The sequence below is a fragment of the Amblyraja radiata genome, chromosome 15, assembly GCF_010909765.2.
Source record: "Amblyraja radiata isolate CabotCenter1 chromosome 15, sAmbRad1.1.pri, whole genome shotgun sequence".
Lineage (NCBI taxonomy): Eukaryota > Metazoa > Chordata > Chondrichthyes > Rajiformes > Rajidae > Amblyraja > Amblyraja radiata.
Genome location: NC_045970.1, coordinates 22,686,868 through 22,708,277, shown reverse-complemented (window position 1 = coordinate 22,708,277; position 21,410 = coordinate 22,686,868). Strand labels below are relative to the sequence as shown.

At 43.4% G+C, this 21,410-nt stretch overlaps 2 protein-coding genes across 3 annotated transcripts in view; one reads left to right on the top strand and one right to left on the bottom strand.

Moving 5' to 3' along the window:
• Positions 1-1,462: 1,462 nt before the first annotated feature.
• Positions 1,463-21,400, bottom strand: ikzf5 (IKAROS family zinc finger 5). 2 transcript variants are annotated; one of them, XM_033033770.1, is made up of 5 exons: positions 21,140-21,400; positions 10,579-10,742; positions 6,783-6,852; positions 4,710-4,892; positions 1,463-2,425 (listed from the first exon to the last, which is right to left on the bottom strand). In XM_033033770.1, exons 2-5 carry the CDS (start codon positions 10,606-10,608, stop codon positions 1,497-1,499), a joined length of 1,212 nt encoding a protein of 403 aa, XP_032889661.1. In that variant the 5' UTR covers positions 10,609-10,742; positions 21,140-21,400; the 3' UTR covers positions 1,463-1,496. The 2 variants fall into 2 exon arrangements, with proteins under 2 accessions (XP_032889661.1, XP_032889660.1); XM_033033769.1 differs by lacking the exon at positions 6,783-6,852 and having other exon boundaries at positions 21,140-21,398.
• The window catches only part of acadsb (acyl-CoA dehydrogenase short/branched chain), a 41,347-nt gene continuing 31,873 nt past the window's right edge, over positions 11,937-21,410 (top strand). The window contains exons 1-2 of the mRNA XM_033033766.1: positions 11,937-11,947; positions 16,432-16,435. The gene's annotated coding sequence lies outside the window, so the exon portion shown is untranslated. The remainder of the gene's footprint in view (positions 11,948-16,431; positions 16,436-21,410) is intronic.

Here is a 21,410-nt window from a genome sequence, read left to right as displayed (position 1 = left end):
ACTCTGCGCTACCGGCTACAATGTTTCTATCCCAGAACACTGAGTCCTTCAGAGCAAATGTCCTTCATGGAAAGAATCTGCCAGCCTAACCCAGCAGAGCAAAGTTTAATGATTACATTTGGATAACAAAAGATGGCCTTGTCGGTGGCACCTTTATCACATTAAATAGTGCAATTGCATTTTTTTAAAGTTTAAAATGACCTGTACAGTTGGGTGCTATGGGTGAATGGTGGAATATCTCATTGGGGGAAAGGGTTGCGTTGGGGGAATGGGTGAGTGGTGGAATCTTACGTTAGGGAACGGGTTGCGTTGGGGACCAGGCCTCCCATGTGACAGAGACCTAACAGGTGAGTGGTGGAATCTTACGTTGGGGGACGGAATGCGTTGGGTGACCAGGCCTCCCATGGGGGCTATGGGCGAGTGGTGGATTATTGCATTGGGGGAAACGCGTTACGTTGGGAGAATGGGTGAATGGTGGAAACAGGTCGTGTTGGGGGAACGGGTGAGTGGAGGATTATTGCGTTGGGGGAACGGGTGAGTGGAGGATTATTGCGTTGGGGGACGGGGCCCAACTGGTCCTACTTGGTCTAGTATAAATTAAAAGAACAGACATTTAAAACTAAAAAAAAAAAAAATTTAATTAAAATCCAGCTGGTCAAGTTGCTCCTTTTCAGCGTACAGCTGTAAAGTCATTGGTCCTTGGAAAAGGTGGCAACTTTCACGATTCAATCTAAACTGTGCCCACAAGTGTCAAGATATTAATCTTTGAAAAATAAATGATACAAAAATCAAAACTTAGGCAACCTGCAAAAAAGACATAAAACCAAGAGCTAAAATACTTAAAAATAAGGGGTAATATTTAACGAGAAAGACTATCTTAACATTTTCCAGTGTTTTATAAATGTTTCCAAAACAGGACGATAATATTAATAAAATTTCAAATATTTGCTGCAAATCATCATTACTAAAAACTCAAGAGATGCCTCCAATCTTTTTTGCAAGAACAATATTAGAAACACTGCAACTGGGCTCAGCATCCACAAACTGATAGTGCAAATAGATTGGAAATACACAAGAAAGCACACAAGTCGACAGGATCTATATTCTTTAGAATGGTTGCCCATGTATCCTCCACCCGGCAGCTGTCATCTTATGAACAACTTGAAGAATATTACATCAGGTGCCACTAACCTGGAGAAATGACAAATCCTATTCCATGCTTCTTTCCTTCGTTTGTCCAAATGCAATTATTCATGTTTTTCATCAGCTTTCATGCAATATTTTCCAGTTTCATGCTTTAATGGCCCCTCATGACAAGGTAGACCATGAAATGGCAACATTAGAAAAGCAAGGAGAGAAAAATTCACTGATATATAGTTTTAGGTTTTAAAATGTAACTTAATTTGGTTCTTATTTTTATGCTGGATAAAGTTGCTTCCTTTCAAAATAAGATTGATCCTGATTAGTTTTTAAATGGTTTATTAATACAAATAAGATTAAATTTGCTTATGCTGACCTCTGGCAAAATGACAAGCAAAGTCATATTGATTTTTACATTTGCATCCACATATGTTACATTGAAAAGGATTCTCATAGCCATGGCACCCCATGTGAATGGTATATAGGATATTGTCAGCAAAATACATGTCACAGTGCTGGCAATGGTGCAATAACTGTGGATCCTGGACTTGAACTGGAAGAGTAGGGGTGCTAGGTTGGCTGTTTGTCATGCAAGGTGAGCTCATGTGAGCACTGCGCTCACTATTTGGACCTGCAACAGGACTGAAGTTTCTCTGGTTATGCACTGGATGTCTATCAGGGCTAGCATTGGATGAACTTTGTGCCACACTCGAGACCACAGTGGTAATTGTTGGTGCTATACACTGTTGTATTACAAATGGTTTTTCATCCCTGCAGGTTGCCATATCAGAAGATGCTGGAGTTTGGACATCATGTGCAAGGCTGGAAAACTGGCCAGCTAATGCGGATAGCCGGTTTAATGGATTATCCACCATGTCCTGTACATCCTTTGATATGCCACTAATATGTGCCTTTCCCAGAGCCTCATAAGATTCGGCTGATATACTGTGCGAAAACTCATCAAGATAATCTGTCTTCTGCATCAGCATTGGTGGAGGACTGAAATTAATAATTGGTCTTCTTCCATAACTCAGGGAGTAGCTGGACCTTTTCTGCAAGATTCCCATCATTCTTTTATTGGTCATTGAAGCCCTGCGTCCTTTCATAGGAAGAAGTTTATGTCTGCGCCTACGATGATGAGACAAGTTACTTTGATCACTGCAACGGAATGGGCAGAGCTCACATTGGTATGGTTTTTCACCTCTATGTGAGCGCATGTGTGCTTCCAGATGACGCTCGTAAGCTGATGCAAACGGACATAAATGGCATCTGTGGGGCTTCTCACCTGCATTACAAAAGAACAATATAAATTAGAATAGGACAGGGTCATCTTAAGCATGCTTTTCCTTAAACAAGTACTCAACTGTTGTACTACAGTTCATCTTACTGCACCATATATTGAATGCTTTAGAAATCAATGCTTGGACATATTCAACCAACATCCACTGCTCTGAGATGGTGTCCAAAGATTCACAGTCCTTTGAGGGAAGACATTTGTCTCATTACTAATTACTTTCATTCAAAGATGGTCACACCTAGTACTAGATTCTCCAGCCAAAGGAAAGACTGGTATTATTGACTAGAGATTGCCAGCTACCAACCTCATGTTATTTCTTTGAGCTTGGCATGGGTGTAAAGTTGCACCAGAAAGTGTTGCATTTCAGGCATGTTGGCAGGACAGAGCTTCACTCCCGCTCATAAGCTGTCAAAACTGACAGTTATTAAATGTTTATGAATGTCTTTGACATTCAAGCATTCAATAACGGACATTTAAAATAAGAATTGGCTCAAGCTTATTAGGCGTGGGAATTTACATCACTTTGAGGAGTCCACCAGTACAGAGCAGGGGCAGTTGGCAGCAGGTCAAAAAATGCTGCCACAAGCTTAGGTCTACAGAAACGATGAAAACCAGGCCTTGAACACGGAAACATGCTACGGCCCAGCATTAATGCTGGTATTGGTCAAAAAATCCAGTCCTTGCTCTCAGAATGCATCTTGTCAACTCTTTAAGACTTACTTTTTGCATTAAGATTTTTTTTAAATTCGAAAATATAAGGCTAATTAATTCCATCTCTTTAGGAGGGAGTCCATTTGCACGTGTTGCACTCTGTGAGGCAACATTTTTAAAGGAAGGAGTTCAAATCTATACATATTGATTCACATATGAACCTCATGATATAGGAAAAAATATTTACTAGTTCCCCTTTGTTGTAAAGAATAATTATGATTTACTGTCCTAAATACAAACACTCTGTACATTGACGGATTCATATACAAAGATGCTTGGATCCTTCATAATATCAATATTTTGCAATTTTAGTTTACCCAACGAATTTGATAACTTCACATTTCAATGTGCTGCTGCAGCTGCCACATTTCTGTTCACATCCTTTAGCTGCCACATTTCTGTTCACGCCTATTTGCATGTTGCAGCCTTCCCTTTGTCGTATTCTCACCTCTTATTGTGTCAGCAGCAAACCTGTATGCATTATGCACTGACACCTCATCATTGATATAGATAATCAGCAACTCAAGACAAAGCACCAATCCTTTATTCCTTCAATTATTGCAGCCTATAAAGTTGAACACTATTTACTTATTGCCAGTCTTTTTCCTGTTTATGAAACAATCACCAATTCAATATATTACAGCTAATCACAATCCATGAAGGATCACTGACCTTAAATATCAACTGTTTCTCTTTCCACAGATGCAGCCTGATCGGAGTATTTCCAACTATGTTTTCATTTCAGATTCCCAGTATCTATAGTTTTACTTTTCTTCTCCCTTACATTCTGCTAGCCACCTCGTAACAAGAATTTGTAAAATAGTATTTCCTTTAAAAAAGTAAACCAGTAATAATTTAAGTGCCCTGACAGGATTCTAGATTTTTCCCTATTGCCAGTCTCAGGTTGATAGTGCAGTGTTTCTCTGTCCACCTTTTTTTGAATAGCATAACAAGCTAAGGCACATGAATATAGTCCAAGAAAATATACTACAAATTGATTGTACTGTTCTTGTGCATAAAGAATTTATAACATTATCAAAGGCTCAGTGTAGTGCTGGAGTTTAGTGTAGTATATTTTTATATCTCAAATACATGCCAGTTTGAATGAGCTAACCAAAACTGTTGTAAGACAAATGAACTTATGCTAGTGCTTTGCCAGTTGTCCGAGACCACCAGTCTATTTTGCACTTTTCAGATTTTCATTCACATGCAAATAAGTGATAAATGTCATATTAACAATTTAATAACATGGTTATTATGGTGTAAACCAAATATAAAATAGCTTTTTAATGTCTATGCTGATTTTGTGAGTAGCTAAGAAACCATAAATAAGTCTATTGAAATGTAGCTTTGGATGCTTTGTCTTCATGGTAAAATGTTCAGAGATATCACCTGTGAGGGAATACTTAATTCATTAATGGTAAAGAAAGTGGAGGGTGGTTATACCAGATTCATTTTGAGAGACTTGCTATTTCATCCATCTAATACGTCGATGGACTCAAACAATGCAACCCTGTTGTTACTTAAATTATATAAACTAGTTTATTGTACAGCCTAGTACCTGTATGCATTCTGGTGTGCTCCATCAGTCGTGCTATCCCTTTGCTAGCATAGTTACAGTACTGACACTTCAACTTTCCATCAGCTGTTCTTTCTGGCCCTTCTCCTATCATCCCAGAGCCATCATCAAGGGAAACTTCCACAGATGCATGATGGATTCCATTTTGATGATTTTCTGTTCCAGCTGTCAATAAAAATACCAACTATTATAAAATGCGTAAACTTGTTTCATATCAGTAAAATCTTTAAGAAACGAATCACTGTATCACTAGACCACAATCTGCCCACCACCCTGTCGCATATGTTGCTGAATTCTGCTGATCCACCAAACTCAACTTGGTGTTTTATGCAGTCCAATTCCAAATGGACTGCATAATTGATTGGTTTGAATGACAACCGACCGGTGGCCCTCACCTCGGTAGTCATGAAATGCTTCGAGAGGCTGGTCAAGAACTACATCTGCGCCTTCCTCCCTCGCAACATGGACCCGCTACAGTTTGCATACCGTCCGAACAGATCCACGGATTATGCGGTCTCCCAGGGTCTGCACACCGCTCTCTCTCAACTTGACAGCCAGAAGGGGGGCTATGTGAGGATGCTGTTCATTGACTACAGTCCAGCCTTCAACACGATAGTCCCCACCAGACTTGCTGAGAAGCTGTTGGAACTGGGACTTAACACTCCCCTGTGTGCCTGGGTCCTGGACTTTCTCACCGCCAGGCCCCAGGTAGTCAAGATGGGAGGAAATACATCAAAGAACCTCACCCTGAGCACAGGATCCCCCCCCCCCCCCCCCCCCCCCCAGCGTTGTGTCCTCAGCCCCCTACTGAACTCCCTGTACACACATAACTGTGTGGCTAGGTTCAGCTCCAACTCTATAATCAAGTTTTCTGATGACACTGTGGTGGTGGGCCTGATCACCGAAAAATAATGCAAAGGCCTACCGGGAAGAGGTGGCTGATCTGGCACTCTGGTGTCAGGACAACAGCCTCCTCCTGAATGTCAAAAAAACTAAGGAGCTGATCGTGGACTTTAGGAAGGCACAGCATCCGAGGACGTACGCGCCACTGAAGATAAATGGGGATACTGTGGATAGGGCGAGCTGCTTTAAATACCTGGGAGTCCACATCACTGAGGATCTGACATGGACATCCCACGCTGCCGCACTGGTGAGTAAGGCAAGGCAGCGCCTTTACCACCTCAGGCAGCTGGGGAAATTCAGAGTCTCTCTGAGGATCCTCCAGTGCATCTACTCAGCAGCTGTAGAAAGCATCTTGTCCATAAACATCACAATCTGGTTTGGGAACAGCTCTGCCCAGGACAAGAAGGCTCTGCAGAGAGTAGTGTGTTCGGTCGAACGCACTATGGGAACTACACTCGCCCCTCTGCAGGAACTATACATCAGAAGGTGCAGATCCAGAGCCAGCAACATTATGGGGGACCCCTTCCACCCCAGCAACAACTGTTCCAGCTGCTACGGTCAGGCAAATGCCTCCACTGTCATGCTGTGAAAACAGAGAGGATAAGACGGAGTTTCTTCCCAGAGGCCATTAGGACTGTAAACTCTTATCTCACCAGGGACTAACTTACTGTACCAAACTACTGTTGTGTCTTTTTAGAATTGCAGTTTTTTTTCTCAGCAATATGTAATTACTGTTCTGTTCTATTCTGTTTTGTAGTTTTTTTGCACATTCCGCAGGCATTGCCACTTTTCATTTCACTGCACATCTCGTATGCGTATGTGACAAATAAACTTGACTTGCTTTGACTTGAAAATGCCAAGGTTATGTGCAGCACTAGGACATTCTGCAAATGAATCAGATCTCACCCATAAAATATTTGAATGCTGGTTAGCAAAGTCATGTTCCATGCTTTGACAGTTGTCAAAGACTAAACTCTTTTGAATGTCAGAAATATCCCAAAAATATTTTTAAAAAAAGATAAAATTTGAATTACTGTAACTTAAATTGAAAAACATTTTTCAATTTAAATGAAAAATTTGAATTACTGTAACTTAAATGGAAAAACATCAAACTAACTCAATTAAAATTAATGTAAATGACCATTTACTTACCTTTCTTTCTCAAGACTATCCCTCTCCTTTCAGATGAATGGGCTCCCATTGTTTCCAAGCCATGTCTAACCTGGTGCAGGTTTAATAGCAGATTACCCAATGCTAGATTTTAACAGCTAGGAAATTATAGCAAGTTGATAATCAGTACTGATCTTCATGTGAAGTTCAATACTGAAATGCAGCAGCCCACTCCTGGTAGTGCCTGGATAGCAAGTTTGGGACCTCAGCATTCATGTGAAAATCCCAAACTACCCATCAGTAACAGGGCAAATGCTGGCAGTTAGGTGAGGAATTGTTGGCATTTCCCCCAAATTTCTTAAGTAATAAATGTGAGTGCCTGATAGATATTATTTACATGTAAATACATGCACTCAAAATACGTAAAAGTAAAGCAAAAGGAAATGCTGAAAATATATTTGGACTTTGGCAAATTGTGTGAAATATTTTGTGTATGTGCGGACACAGTGGTGCAGCGCCAGAGACCTGGGTTCGATACTGACTGAGGGTGCTGTCTGTGCGGACTTTGTACATTCACCCTGTGACAGCAGGATTTTCTCTGGGTGCTCCAGTTTTCTCCCAAACACCAAAGACGTACAGGTTTGTAGATTAATTGGCTTTAGTAAAATTGTAAATTTGTCCCTAATGTTTAGGATAGTGCTAGTGCATGGGGTGATCACTGGTCAGAACAGATTAAATGGGCCAAATGGCCTGCTTCCGTGCCGTATCTCTAAAGTCTAAAGTAATGTCAGACAATCTCAGTTACTATAAAGTGGTGAGCCAAACTACAGCATAGATAACACAACTAATAGCTCTGTCAATCCAAAAAAGGTCACATGGCATATAAAGAAAAGGCAGACACTATGGAGAGTCTTACTGGAAGTTAAAGATGATGTTCAGAAAAGGTAATGTGCAGAAAAGTAAACTTGTTTTTCTTTTTTTTTTAAGATGTCCCACGTATTTAACAGCCAATAAAACCGCTGTATTATAGAAAATGCAGCAGCTCTGTAGTGCAACGTCTATAAACAGCTTAATCATTAAATGATATCATCAGAATATCATTTATCTCCATGACATTCATGTTATTACTGCTTAATTCCCTAATGGAGCCTGACAAATTTGATTTTAAAGGCAGAATTGCAGTCACTCTGACAAACACAATGAAGTAGCCAAGAAAAGAAGCCAATCCTGATGTAATTAGGCAGGCAAGACTGGAACAAAGCTAGATAGAAGAGGAAGGTGGGACTGACTGTACCAAAAGCTGTAGAAGAGACCAGATGGATAAAGAGAGGCACAACATAACAGTTGCAGAGAGTAATTTTTGCAGCCAGTTGCCAGGTCAGTATTTTGTATCTATTTCAAAATTTCCCCTAACTGCGTGGTTTTGCAAGGCCAATTCAGAGGGTAACGATGGCACATTCATGCACAGGAGTATTGATGGCAGATTTTGTTTCCCTGAAAAAGTTCTAGAGACTCCAGAAAGAACAATACAGAAAAAGAGAAACCATTGTAAATAATTCATTGGCAATAACTGGGTAGAAAAGAATGCAATAAGGCCATTATACAGTAGTTCCAATAAAGAAGATGATCTGGTCAACCATGTCACAGGCTACAAACGATCCAAAGAAGGATAGTTTACAAATAATATACCCTGTGAATGTTGCAATGCTGATATGGGCTAATTCAACATTGGCAGAATGGAAACAAGACACAGCAAATTCAAACGCAGGAGCACTGTAACAGATGGACCTAGATTTGAGAAGCAACAACATACTCTGAATGACTTTCTTGTCACTTCAATTAAGTTGAAATGGGGGGAGGGGGGGGGTGCAATCATTAAAACAACCACAACAAAATAAGGGCATTGCATTGAGCTGCCAATGACTGGGAGATTCACAAGGTTAACTACATACATCTTTTGCAACATGTACTTATAGATAGTTGTTTTAACAAAATAAACTTCCTACCATTTCTGGATCAAGGTACTGAAACTGGTGGGTTGTAATAAGTATTAGGAACATCTGAAAAATGTTAATTTAACCACTGTAGAAATCCACACATGGATATTGCACAGGGATAGCTTGGTATATGCTTGCAGTTGGACAGAATTGCACTGTTCACTTTCTAATCTCACATATGGAGAACAATCATGAGTGAAATATTAAGACAGTCAGATGTCATGGAATTAAACTCTGCCAGCATAATAGAGTTTTTATACTCTATAATAGTTTTTGAAAGTAGTTTTACAAAAAAATGTAATTTAGAAGGATTAGTAAATCTGTGAGTTCATTCCCTGCAATGCACCTCTGTGAAATTAATAAAAAGAAAATACTGTAATAGACAAGTTTCTTTTATAAATCACCACCAGACCACAAATTGGTTTTACATGCCATATTTACAAAATATTCAAAATGTCCTCTCAGCCGAGGGAAAGCTCTGAACCTTTGCGTTTCAGAAATGGCTGATGCACTCATAAGCAATAATTCTAAAATGTATTTATTTTGGAGTGCATAATTAACATGTCTCAGTGTGATATTTTCAAAGTTAATATTAGATTGAATATAAACTGTGAGGAGTGCATAATAATAGTTAAATCTGCTGGTAAGTTAACACCATTTATATATTGAGTAAAAGACAGACTGCTATAGGATCTCAGCGGGTCAGACAGCATCTGCAGAGGGAGATGGGCAGATCATGTTTGGACTGGAACTCTTACAGACTGATGGAGTACAGGGGAGATGGCTGATATGGAGAGGTGAGGGAAGGAGTAGGATAAGGGCAAGCAAGTGATAGCTGGTTTCAGATGAGGGGAGGGGTTGATTTGGCAGTTCCATAACCCTCCTCCACCAGCTCATCTACCATTCCCTCCCTAGTCCGGATCTCCTATTTCCCCCCCACCGCTTCCCTTCCACTCACATCCCACCCTCTGATTCTACATTTCACTCCCCGCTTTCCTTATCAGATGCCACCATTTGTTTTCTATCGACTTCTCCACTTTTCACCTCCAGCCTTGGTTACTATCTCCACTCAACTCTCCTCCAACCATCTCCCCCACATGTCTGGCAAGCAACCCCTTCTCATCTGAATTCATCTATTACTTGCTAGCTCTTGCCCCACCCCTTCGCCTCTCTTTACTAGCTTTCCTTTGCCCCATCAGTCGGACAAAGCGTCTCAACCTCTGTCCATTTCCCTCCACAAATGCTGCCTGATCTGCTGAGTCCCACCAGTAGTTTATTTTTAACTAAGATTTCAGCATCTGGGGCCGGGACACCCCCGGCGAGCAGGTCCGACTGGTCTGCCGCGGTCAGACGATGGAGGACGACTCGCTCCACAGGGTGCCGCGGCCGGTGAAGTGCAAGTGGTCAAAGTCTGGTGGCCGGGCCGGAGCCCCGAGGTCAAGTTAGGGGGAGGTCGAGTCGGAGCTCCCTCGGACGCGGTCGGGTCGGTCCTCGAAGACGAGCAGAGGTGGACGGGCAACGCTGGTGAGAACAAATGGGGACCCGGCATGGAGAGCTGCTGAAACAAAGGGGGATCCAGCTTGGGGGAACCCCGAGAACAAAGGGGGACCCAGATTGGGGGAACCCCGAGAACAAAGGGGGACCTGGTGGTGGGGGGGATGAAGAAGGATGAATACTTATTATAACTTTGTCACCATCTTTGTGGAGACACCTTTGTGTACTTTGTATGCAAAAACAAAGCATTTCACTGCACCTAGCTGGGTACAAGTGACAATAAAGTATCATTATTTGCAGCCCCTTTTGTCACCATTTATATGTTAGTAAATTAAGCAACTTCTTACCAGGCTGAAGTAATTCTGGTTCTTTTTCATTGCAAACAGAACCCGAAATCATGTTTACATGCTGTGTTTGTTGAGTGAGATACTCCTGGAAATCCTTGACGAAGTCTACAGAATCATTTCTTTTTTCTCGCATATTCTTGATTTAGATTGAAGCACTTCAGTTCCTAAAGAAAAAAGTGCAATATTTTTTTCATATTCGCAAACTATTACACAGTGTCTGACATTATTAGGGTTAGGATTATTCAGAAAAATATTTCATTTGATCGACTTGTCCACAATAAGTTTCTCAAATTCTTGAGCATTTTCTGACTACCACTCACTTTCCTATACCAGAATTGAGCCAAATGTTGAGAATTCATCTGCAGATTGTAAAATCCTAGCCCTAGACTTGCTGTTATTTCTAGAACTAACATTATAGTTATGCTATATTGTTAATGTCCAGCTGGGATAATATGAGAAAATACAAGAAATTCTCATGCCATACCCCAATGTGAGTATTTCCAGCACACACAACCTTCTAGATATAACACCTTTGGATACAGCATTAGTCCAGGCAACCAGTCAGGAGCTGGAGAGTTGGTTGAGAGCGGTGGACCGGTCGGGGCTTCCCGGCAAGTTCAAGGCATGGATTTACCAGCATGGTATGCTGCCAAGGATACTCTGGCCACTGCTAGTCTACGGTCCCAACCTCCATCGTAGAGAGATTGGAGAGGAAAGTCAGCAACTTCCTCAGGAGGTGGCTGGGACTGCCCAGGAGTCTTAGCAGCATCGCCCTTTACGGAAATAACACCAAGCTCCAGCTGCCCCTGAAGTCCCTGGAGGAGGAGTTTAAGGTGAATCGGGCCAGAGAGGTGATGCTGTGCAGGGACTCCAGCGACCCCAAGGTGGCTCAGGCAGGGTTGGAGGTGAAAATTGGGAGGAAGTGGAGAGCCGGCGAAGCCGTGCTGCAAGCGGAGTCTCGGATACGCCAGAGTCCTGGTGGGAACAGTGACTCGGGGAAGAGCTGGTCTGGGAACCTTCCCAACTCCCCAGTTTGACAAGGCCTAGGGGAAGGAGAGGTGCAGGCTGGTCCAGGAGGAAGTGAGGGCAGTGGTGGAGGAGAGGTCGACCAGAGTGGTTGGCTTGAGGCAGCAGGTGGCCTGGACAAGGTGGGAGCAGGCCATCGACCGAAAAGTCACATGGACTGAGCTCTGGCAGGCTGAACCACAATGTATGAAGTTCCTGGTCCAGGCAGTGTACGATGTTTGCCCAGCCCATCGAACCTCTTCATCTGTGGCAAAGCGGAATCTCCGGATTGCCCGCAATGCTCAGACAAGGGGACGTTGGAACACATCCTGAGCTGCTGCCCAAAGGCTCTTGGGCAGGGCCGGTACACCTAGCGTCATGACCAGGTTCTTAAACCCATTACAGAAACCATCAGCATAGGAATCAGCAGCTGCAGACGAGAACGCCCCACCACCCAGATGATCACCTTCGTGAAGGCCGGAGTGCAGCTGCCAAGAACCACAGCAGCCAGGAATCCGGCAGGAATCCTGGCGACTGCACAGGACTGGCAGCTTTCTGTAGACCTGGTGAAACAGCTGAAGTTCCCACAGCACATTGCCATGACCACCCTGAGGCCAGGCATCCTCCTGGTCTCAGACGACCAAAAACTTCATCTTGTTGGAACTGACAGTGCCGTGGGAGGACCATCTGGAGGAGGCCCACGAGAGTTAGAAGACCAAGTACAAAGAGCTGGTCATAGAATGCCGTAAGCAGGGCTGGAAGGCAGGGTGTACGCCCATTGAAGTTGGCTGCAAAGGTTTTGCAGGGCAATCGCTCTACAAAGCCTTGAGCGCACTGGGTATCAACGAATGGAGAGGAGAAGAGCCATCAAGAACACCACAGAGGCAGCGGAGAAAGCCTCGAGATGGCTCTGGATCAGGAGAGTAAGTCCATGGGGAGGAGCCAATGCTACCTGAACACAAGTCGTGGTTTGATCAACCACGGCTGGGTCGCCTGGGTGAGGGTGTCTGATGTTGAAAGACCCAAAACACCCAACGACCCCAGGTAGCACCACTGATGATGTGTTCAGGAGCATGAAGAGATGTATTTTTATCAATGGATAATGCTTTCGGGGACAGGAAGATGTCCATTAATAAACTATTTTGAAAAACGTAGAAAGTGCTTATTGGAAGTACTCCAAACATTTTCTCCAGTGCATTTATAAAAAAAAATTTTAGCTATACTTTTAATAGATGTGTTGCTTTTCTATCACTCCGATGCCTCTACTAAAGTACACCAACGCCTCTACTCCCTCAGAATGTTTAGGACATTCGGTATGTCCCCAACAATTCTCACCAACTTCTACAGATGTGCCGTAGAAAGCAATTTATCGGGATGCATCACAGCATGGTTTGGGAACATCTCCATCCAAGCCGGCAAGAAATTGCAGAGTATTGTGGACGCAGTCCAGACCATCACACAAACCAACCTTCCATTGACTCCACATACACTTCACGCTGCCTCTGCAAGGCTACCAGCATAATCAAGGAAGAGACTCACCCCGGTCACTCCCTCTTGTCCCCTCTCCCACCAGGCAAAAGGTATAGAAGCAAAAGGTACACCTCCAGTTCAGGTACAGTTTCTTCCCAGCTGTTATCAGGCAACTGAACCATTCTATCAACAACTAGATAGCGGTCCTGAGCTACTATCTACCTCATTGGAGATCCTCGGACTATCTTTAATTGGACTTTACCTTCACTAAACATTATTCCCTATATCATGGATCTGTACACAGTCGATGGCTTGATTGTATTCATATATTGTCTTTCTGCTGTCTGGTTAGCACGCAACAAAACCGTTTCACTGTACCTCGGTACACGTGACAATAAACTAAACTATCAGCTCGAAACAGAAATTATTATGCCCTAAGATGAAGATAAGACAATGTAATTACATCTCATGAAACCAAAAGATTTTGCAAAATAAACTTTTACCACTTTCAACTACATTGAAAAAAATACCTACAATAATATACATCACTAAAATGCAGTGCAGTGCTATGATTTCTTCTGGGAGATCAGCCTAAGAATTATAACATAATAATGAATGAAGATATCACTAATCTGTTTTTATTTTAGAGTAATTTTGTTTACTAAATATAGAGAAGGATATAATTGAAAGAGAGAATACTCTCAAAGATGACAGCATGGGGAATATTACTCTACCATTATTATCAACTCCACACCCATCATTACTTTCAACCCATCCATTTGACGAAATGTTCACATTAAAAACATTGAAAAGCTAAGCTAGGATTTGCGTAATTTAAGAAGTAAAGCCTTGCTCTCCACTACCGTCACCTTATTTATGGAAGCTAGCCATTATATCATCCGAATATGCTTCAACTCTGAACTCATTTACTATCTGTCAAGATAATTTCTTGCACAGGGTTAAAGCACATGGAGATGGAATAATATACTGACATGGATTCAAATTTGGTTATTGGACAGAAAGCAGAGTGAAATTTTAAAGATCTTTAGTGGTTGTGTCCCAGAAAATCAAGATTTGAATCTGCAATTAGGCCAATGGGGTCAAATGTAATATTGCCAAATGTCCTAATGATAAACTATTGAGGATTATGAGGGAGGATGTAAGGTGGTTTCAAGGGGATATAGCTTTAAACGAACTGAATGAGTGGCCAAGAACATGACAGATACAACATTATGGAAAAATGTGAATTGTCAACTTTGATGTAAAAAACAGCAAAACAGAGAAGTCATTGAAAGCCAAGATGACAACAAGCATCAGGTAACCAGCAGCTGGTTGGTATGTCGACCTTCATTATAAAAGTATTTGAGTACAGGAGTAAAGATGTCATCCTGGTGAGATCACACCACCATGTACTGATTTGGTATCCTTTTAAAAACAAGATACACTTTCAATAAAGGAAGCACAGCAAAATTCCCTATTGGTTTAAGGATTGTCATATGAGGAAAGCTCATGTACACTGGGTATGTATTCACTACAATTAAGAGGAATGAAAGAAGAACGCATTGAAACTTCATCAGAGCTTGACCATCTGGACACAAATTTCTCCTTGCTGAGGGGTTTAGAACCAGGAATCATGATCTTAAAATAGGAGGCAGGCTAAAGTGGAATTTCACACAGAATGGTGAATTCTTAGAATTCCCCACCCCAGAGCCATTTAGTTCATTGAAAACAAAGATCCATTGCAATAGATTTCTGGATATTAAAGGAATCAAGGAGCATGAGGATAGTGCAGGCAAGGGGCATTAAAGTAGTTCAGCCACAATATTGCACCACAGAATAGCCTTGAAAGGCCAAATGGCTTGTCCCATTCGTTTTTCATGTATATCTCTGCCCTTATTTGGTTACTAAATTCTTACACTGCTGCCGTCTCCAATTTGTTCCCAAAATCATCCTCACCATCCATTGTAAACCTAACAAATTTGGTTTCTACATCAGACCATTTTCTCAGCATTATCCTATCTACTAAAGTCTCCATCCTCAACTTGTGTCTATTTCCTTGTCAAAAAAGAAAATGCACTCTTCTCAGATTTCCAGCTCATCCGCTATTCCCAGATCCACAGAATCTGGTTTTGCCTTTGCAGCATTTTCATTATCACAAATATTTTATCTTCAAAGTTATCCATTGACATACTGTCATGTGATACCTTTTATAATTCATACATTAAGGTTATCTTCATTTTTTTTTTTTTAAATTGCTGTTTTTTTCCCTTTTTCCTTCCGCCCACAATATTTAATATGTAAAAGAATATGTGATTATGTTACATTCTGTTTGTAGTTTGTTTGGTTGTTTGTTTGTTTGTCTTTTTGCACAAAGTCCACGAGCATTGCCACTTTTCATTTCACTGCACATCTCCTATGTGTTTGTGACGAATAAACTTGACTTGACTTGATTTTTAAACTTCTTAATTCCAATAATTTAATAGTCTGTCGTTGCTAAACCAGCCCAACGTAGAAAAGGGGTGAAGGCAAAATGTGTTCCAGAACTATTTTCTTTTTAAAAACTCTCCCTGAAAATTTGTTTTAATGAAACCAATGAACAGTTTATATTCATCTCCCTCTCTTGCAATGGATTCAGTAGCAATTGGTAACCTTGCCTGTGGTTACATGAGCAAAACTGCTGTAGTTTTGGGAGCAACAGCAGCAGGAGTTTAGCAAGAGATACGACTGATTGGCTCTAGCCCAAGTGGGAGGAGAGAAGTGAATCAGATCCGGGAAAACAGTTAAAGTAGGGGCCAAGGACAGGCAGACTTTACTCAGAACTGCTGTAGCTTTGGGAGCAACAGCAGCAGGAGGTTAGCAAGAGATACGCAAGAGATACGACTGATTGGCTCTAGCCCAAGTGGGAGGAGAGAAGTGAGTCAGTGCCGGGAAAACAGTTAAAATAGGGGCCAAGGACAGACAGACTTTACTCAGAACTGCTGTAGTTGTGGGAGCAACAGCAGCAGGAGTTTAGCAAGAGATACGACTGATTGGCTCTAGCCCAAGTGGGAGGAGAGAAGTGAGTCAGTGCCGGGAAAACAGTTGAAAACTGAGGAATTTGGTTTGTAAATTGGTAAATCAGGCAATTTATCAGTCAATTTAAGCAAGACTGCTCTTGGGGAGCGGCAGTGAGGAGCGGCCTTGTGAGGGAAGTGTGAGTCTTTGGCTCGAGAGTCTTCGGAGCGAAGACCACGCAATACGCTTGAGAGGTAGAGACGAAAGAAGATGTCAGGCAAGCTGATTCAGTGCGATGCTTGCAGTATGTGGGAGGTCAAGGACACTGCTGGTGCCTCTGGCTGCTACAAATGCGAGAAGTGCATCCAGGTAGAGCTCCTGAAGGGCCGTGTTGGGGAACTGGAGAAGCAAGTGGATGACCTCCGGTTCGTCCGAGAAACGGAGTCGTTCCTCGACAAGTCCTACAGTACGATTGTTACACCTAAGGTACTGGAAGAGAGAAGGTGGGAGACAGTGAGAACGGGAGGGAAGCATGGAATGCCAACGTCACCGGGTGTTGTACCTCTTGTGAACAGGTTCACCCACTTAGAAGCTGTCGGGACAGAAGAGGTGTTTACACTGGGCGGCGGACTGGCTTGTGATGCGAATAGGGCTGTTGAGCCAAAACCAAAAAGGCCTAAGGCAGGCAACGCCATTGTAGTGGGAGACTCCATTGTGAGAGGTACGGACAGGGGTTTCTGCGGCAACAGACGGGATGCGAGGATGGTGTGCTGCCTTCCTGGTGCCAGGATCCAGGATGTCACGGACAGAGTGCAGAAAATCCTCAAGGGCGAAGGTGAACATCCGGAAGTGGTAGTGCATGTCGGCACAAACGATGTCGGAAAGAAGGGGATGAATATTCTGCAGCGTGACTTTAGAGCTCGGAAAAATGCTGAAAAGCAGGACCTCCAGGGTTGTTATCTCCGGTTTGCTTCCAGTTCCTCGTGCTGGCGAGAGCAGGAACAGGGAGATACGGGACCTGAACGTGTGGCTGAGGAACTGGTGCAGGGGCAGGGATTTAGATTCTTAGATCACTGGGATCTGTTTTGGGGTAAGGGGGAACTGTACAAAAGGGATGGATTGCATCTTAACAGGTGTGGGACCAGCATTCTGGCAGGCAGGTTTGCCACTGCTACACGGGTGGTTTTAAACTGAATAAGGGGGGTGGGGTGTCGAATGGGATAGTGGAGGATAGAGTTAAAGGGAAAGGGTTTCTTAAATGTGTGAGCGTAGAGACAGAGGGGTGTAAAATGAGGGTAGAAGCAATAGGTAGTAGGTGAAAAGTAAAAGTGGCAGGCAGACAAAACCAGGGCAAAAATCAAAAAGGGCCACTTTTCAACATAATTGTATAAGAGTGTTGTAAAAACAAGCCTGAAGGCTTTGTGTCTCAATGCAAGGAGCATTCGTAATAAGGTGGATGAGTTGAATGTGCAGATAGCTATTAATGACTATGATATAGTTGGGATCACGGAGACATGGCTCCAGGGTGACCAAGGCTGGGAGCTGAACATCCAGGGATATTCAATATTCAGGAGGGATAGAGAGAAAGGAAAAGGAGGTGGGGTAGCGTTGCTGATTAGAGAGGAGATTAACGCAATGGAAAGGAAGGACATTAGTTTGGAGGATGTGGAATCGGTATGGGTAGAGTTGCGAAACACTAAGGGGCAGAAAACGCTGGTGGGTGTTGTGTACAGGCCACCTAACAGTAGTAGTGAAGTTGGAGATGGTATCAAACAGGAAATTAGAAATGTGTGCGACAAAGGCAAAACCGTTATAATGGGTGACTTCAATCTACATATAGATTGGGTGAATCAAATTGGCTGGGGTGCTGAGGAAGAGGATTTCTTGGAATGTATGCGGGATAGTTATCTAAATCAACATGTAGAGGAACCAACGAGAGAGCAGGCTATTTTAGACTGGGTATTGAGTAATGAGTAAGGGTTAGTTAGCAGTCTTGTTGTACGTGCCCCCTTGGGCAAGAGTGACCATAATATGGTTGAGTTCTTCATTAGGATGGAGAGTGACATTGTTAATTCAGAAACAATGGTTCTGAACTTAAAGAAAGGTAACTTTGAGGGCATGAGACGTGAATTGGCCAAGATTGACTGGCAATTAATTCTAAAAGGGTTGACGGTGGATATGCAATGGAAGTCATTTAAAGACTGCATGGATGAACTACAAAAATTGTTCATCCCAGTTTGGCAAAAGAATAAATCAGGGAAGGTAGTACATCCGTGGATAACAAGGGAAATCAGGGATAGTATCAAAGCGAAGGATGATGCGTACAAATTAGCCAGAAAAAGCAGCATACTGGAGGACTGGGAGAAATTCAGAGACCAGCAGAGGAGGACAAAGGGCTTAATTAGGAAAGGAAAAATAGATTATGAAAGAAAACTGGCAAGGAACATAAAAACTGACTGCAAAAGTTTTTATAGATATGTGAAAAGAAAGGGATTAGTTAAAACAAATGTAGGTCCCTTGCAGTCAGAAACAGGTGAGTTGATCATGGGGAACAAGGATATGGCGGACCAATTGAATAACTACTTTGGTTCCGTCTTCACTAAGGAAGACATAAATAATCTGCCGGAAATAGCAGGGGACCGCGGGTCAAAGGAGTTGGAGGAATTGAGTGAAATCCAGGTTAGCCGGGAAGTGGTGTTGGATAAATTGAATGGATTAAAGGCCGATAAATCCCCAAGGCCAGATAGGCTGCATCCCAGAGTACTTAAGGAAGTAGCTCCAGAAATAGTGGATGCATTAGTAATAATCTTTCAAAACTCTTTAGATTCTGGAGTAGTTCCTGAGGATTGGCGGGTAGCAAACGTAACCCCACTTTTTAAGAAGGGAGGGAGAGAGAAAACGGGGAATTACAGACCAGTTAGTCTAACATCAGTAGTGGGGAAACTGCTAGATTCAGTTATTAAAGATGGGATAGCAGCACATTTGGAAAGTGGTGAAATCATTGGACAAAGTCAGCATGGATTTACAAAAGGTAAATCATGTCTGACGAATCTTATAGAATTTTTCGAGGATGTAACTAGTAGCGTGGATAGGGGAGAACCAGTGGATGTGGTGTATCTGGACTTCCAGAAGGCTTTCGACAAGGTCCCACATAAGAGATTAGTATACAAACTTAAAGCACACGGCATTGGGGGTTCAGTATTGATGTGGATAGAGAACTGGCTGGCAAACAGAAGGAAAGAGTAGGAGTAAACGGGTCCTTTTCACAATGGCAGGCAGTGACTAGTGGGGTACCGCAAAGCTCAGTGCTGGGACCCCAGCTATTTACAATATATATTACTGATCTGGATGAGGGAATTGAAGGCAATATCTCCAAGTTTGCGGATGACACTAAGCTGGGGGGCAGTGTTAGCTGTGAGGAGGATGCTAGGAGACTGCAAGGTGACTTGGATAGGCTGGGTGAGTGGGCAAATGTTTGGCAGATGCAGTATAATGTGGATAAATGTGAGGTTATCCATTTTGGTGGCAAAAACAGGAAAGCAGACTATTATCTAAGTGGTGGCCGACTAGGAAAAGGGGAGATGCAGCGAGACCTGGGTGTCATGGTACACCAGTCATTGAAAGTAGGCATGCATGTGCAGCAGGCAGTGAAGAAAGCGAATGGTATGTTAGCTTTCATAGCAAAAGGATTTGAGTATAGGAGCAGGGAGGTTCTACTGCAGTTGTACAGGGTCTTGGTGAGACCACACCTGGAGTATTGCGTACAGTTTTGGTCTCCAAATCTGAGGAAGGACATTATTGCCATAGAGGGAGTGCAGAGAAGGTTCACCAGACTGATTCCTGGGATGTCAGGACTGTCTTATGAAGAAAGACTGGATAGACTTGGTTTATACTCTCTAGAATTTAGGAGATTGAGAGGGGATCTTATAGAAACTTACATAATTCTTAAGGGGTTGGACAGGCTAGATGCAGGAAGATTTCTCCCGATGTTGGGGAAGTCCAGGACAAGGGGTCACAGCTTAAGGATAAGGGGGAAATCCTTTAAAACCGAGATGAGAAGAACTTTTTTCACGCAGAGAGTGGTGAATCTCTGGAACTCTCTGCCACAGGTTGAGACCCTTCTTCAGACTGAGAGTCAGAGGAAAGGGAACCGAGAGATATAGACAGACAGAGAGATATAGAACAAATGAATTGAAAGATGTGCAAAAAAGTAACGATGATCAAGGCAACGGCCCATTATTAGCTATCGGCCAGGTGAAGCCCGCAGTCAGGTTTGGTTTTTCGTGTAGGAAGGACCTGCAGCTGCAGGTTTACACCGAAGATAGACACAAAATGCTGCAGTAACTCAGCGGGACAGGCAGCATCTCTGGAAAGACGGAATGGGTGGCTTTTCGAGTCGGGACCCCTCTAAGGCCTCTCTCGCCTGACTCTGTCTGAAGTGAGGTCTCGACCCGAAACGTCACCCATTCCTTCTTTCCAGAGATGCTGCTGCCTGTCCCGCTGAGTTACTCCAGCATTGCGTGTCTGGCTTCGGTGGTGTGAACCACCATCTACAGTTTCTTCCACATTGCATTCCTTACACATTCCGCAATCAGGAAGGTTTGGTTTTATAAATGGCTTCTCTGGTCACTCCATGAAGCCGGCCTTAACCGACGGTCCGCCCATCTCTCCGAACCAGGGTCAAACCGGTGCCAACGCAAGGGCAGCACCTCCTGCCATAGATGGCCAAACGCGTCAATCGTTTACGCATCCAGTTGCGGTCGGCCGCGTTATTTTGAAATGCAGCCCGACTAAAACAATCACAATATATATATATATATATAAAATCGGTTCAAGAAAGGGTGGCGATTCGGGATCGGACAACTCATCAGCGGTGGTTCCCTCAGCCGGCGACCCCCTCCCCCGTTGCCGACGTTGTGTTTTCCAGCCGCACACAGTGGCTTTTCCAGCCCCGTCCGTTACGCCGTTTACTTTCAAACCGGGGGCCGCGAGGGGGAGGAGAGGGAGGGAGGGAGAGACCGCAGACCACAGATCACAGGCCTGCAAGACCAAGGGGGCGAATAGAGAAAGCTTCCCCCTTCCGCCGTCATACCTTCAGCCTCAGTTATATTCCATTCGACAGCGGTTGTAAACAACCAAACATGTCGGTTTCGCTGGCGTTCGGGCGGGGGGAGACAGCGCCGGGAGAGGCGGCAGACAGGTCGGCCGGTCAGAGACGGATAGTGATGGTGACCGGGAATGGGAAGCCGCCCGCTCGCGTTGTTTGTATTTCGGTCCAGAAGGAGATGGAACAAAAGCCCCGGCGTCGATGTCACAGTTCAGCCGGGTACAGTACAGGCGGCGGATGGAAGTGACATCAGCGG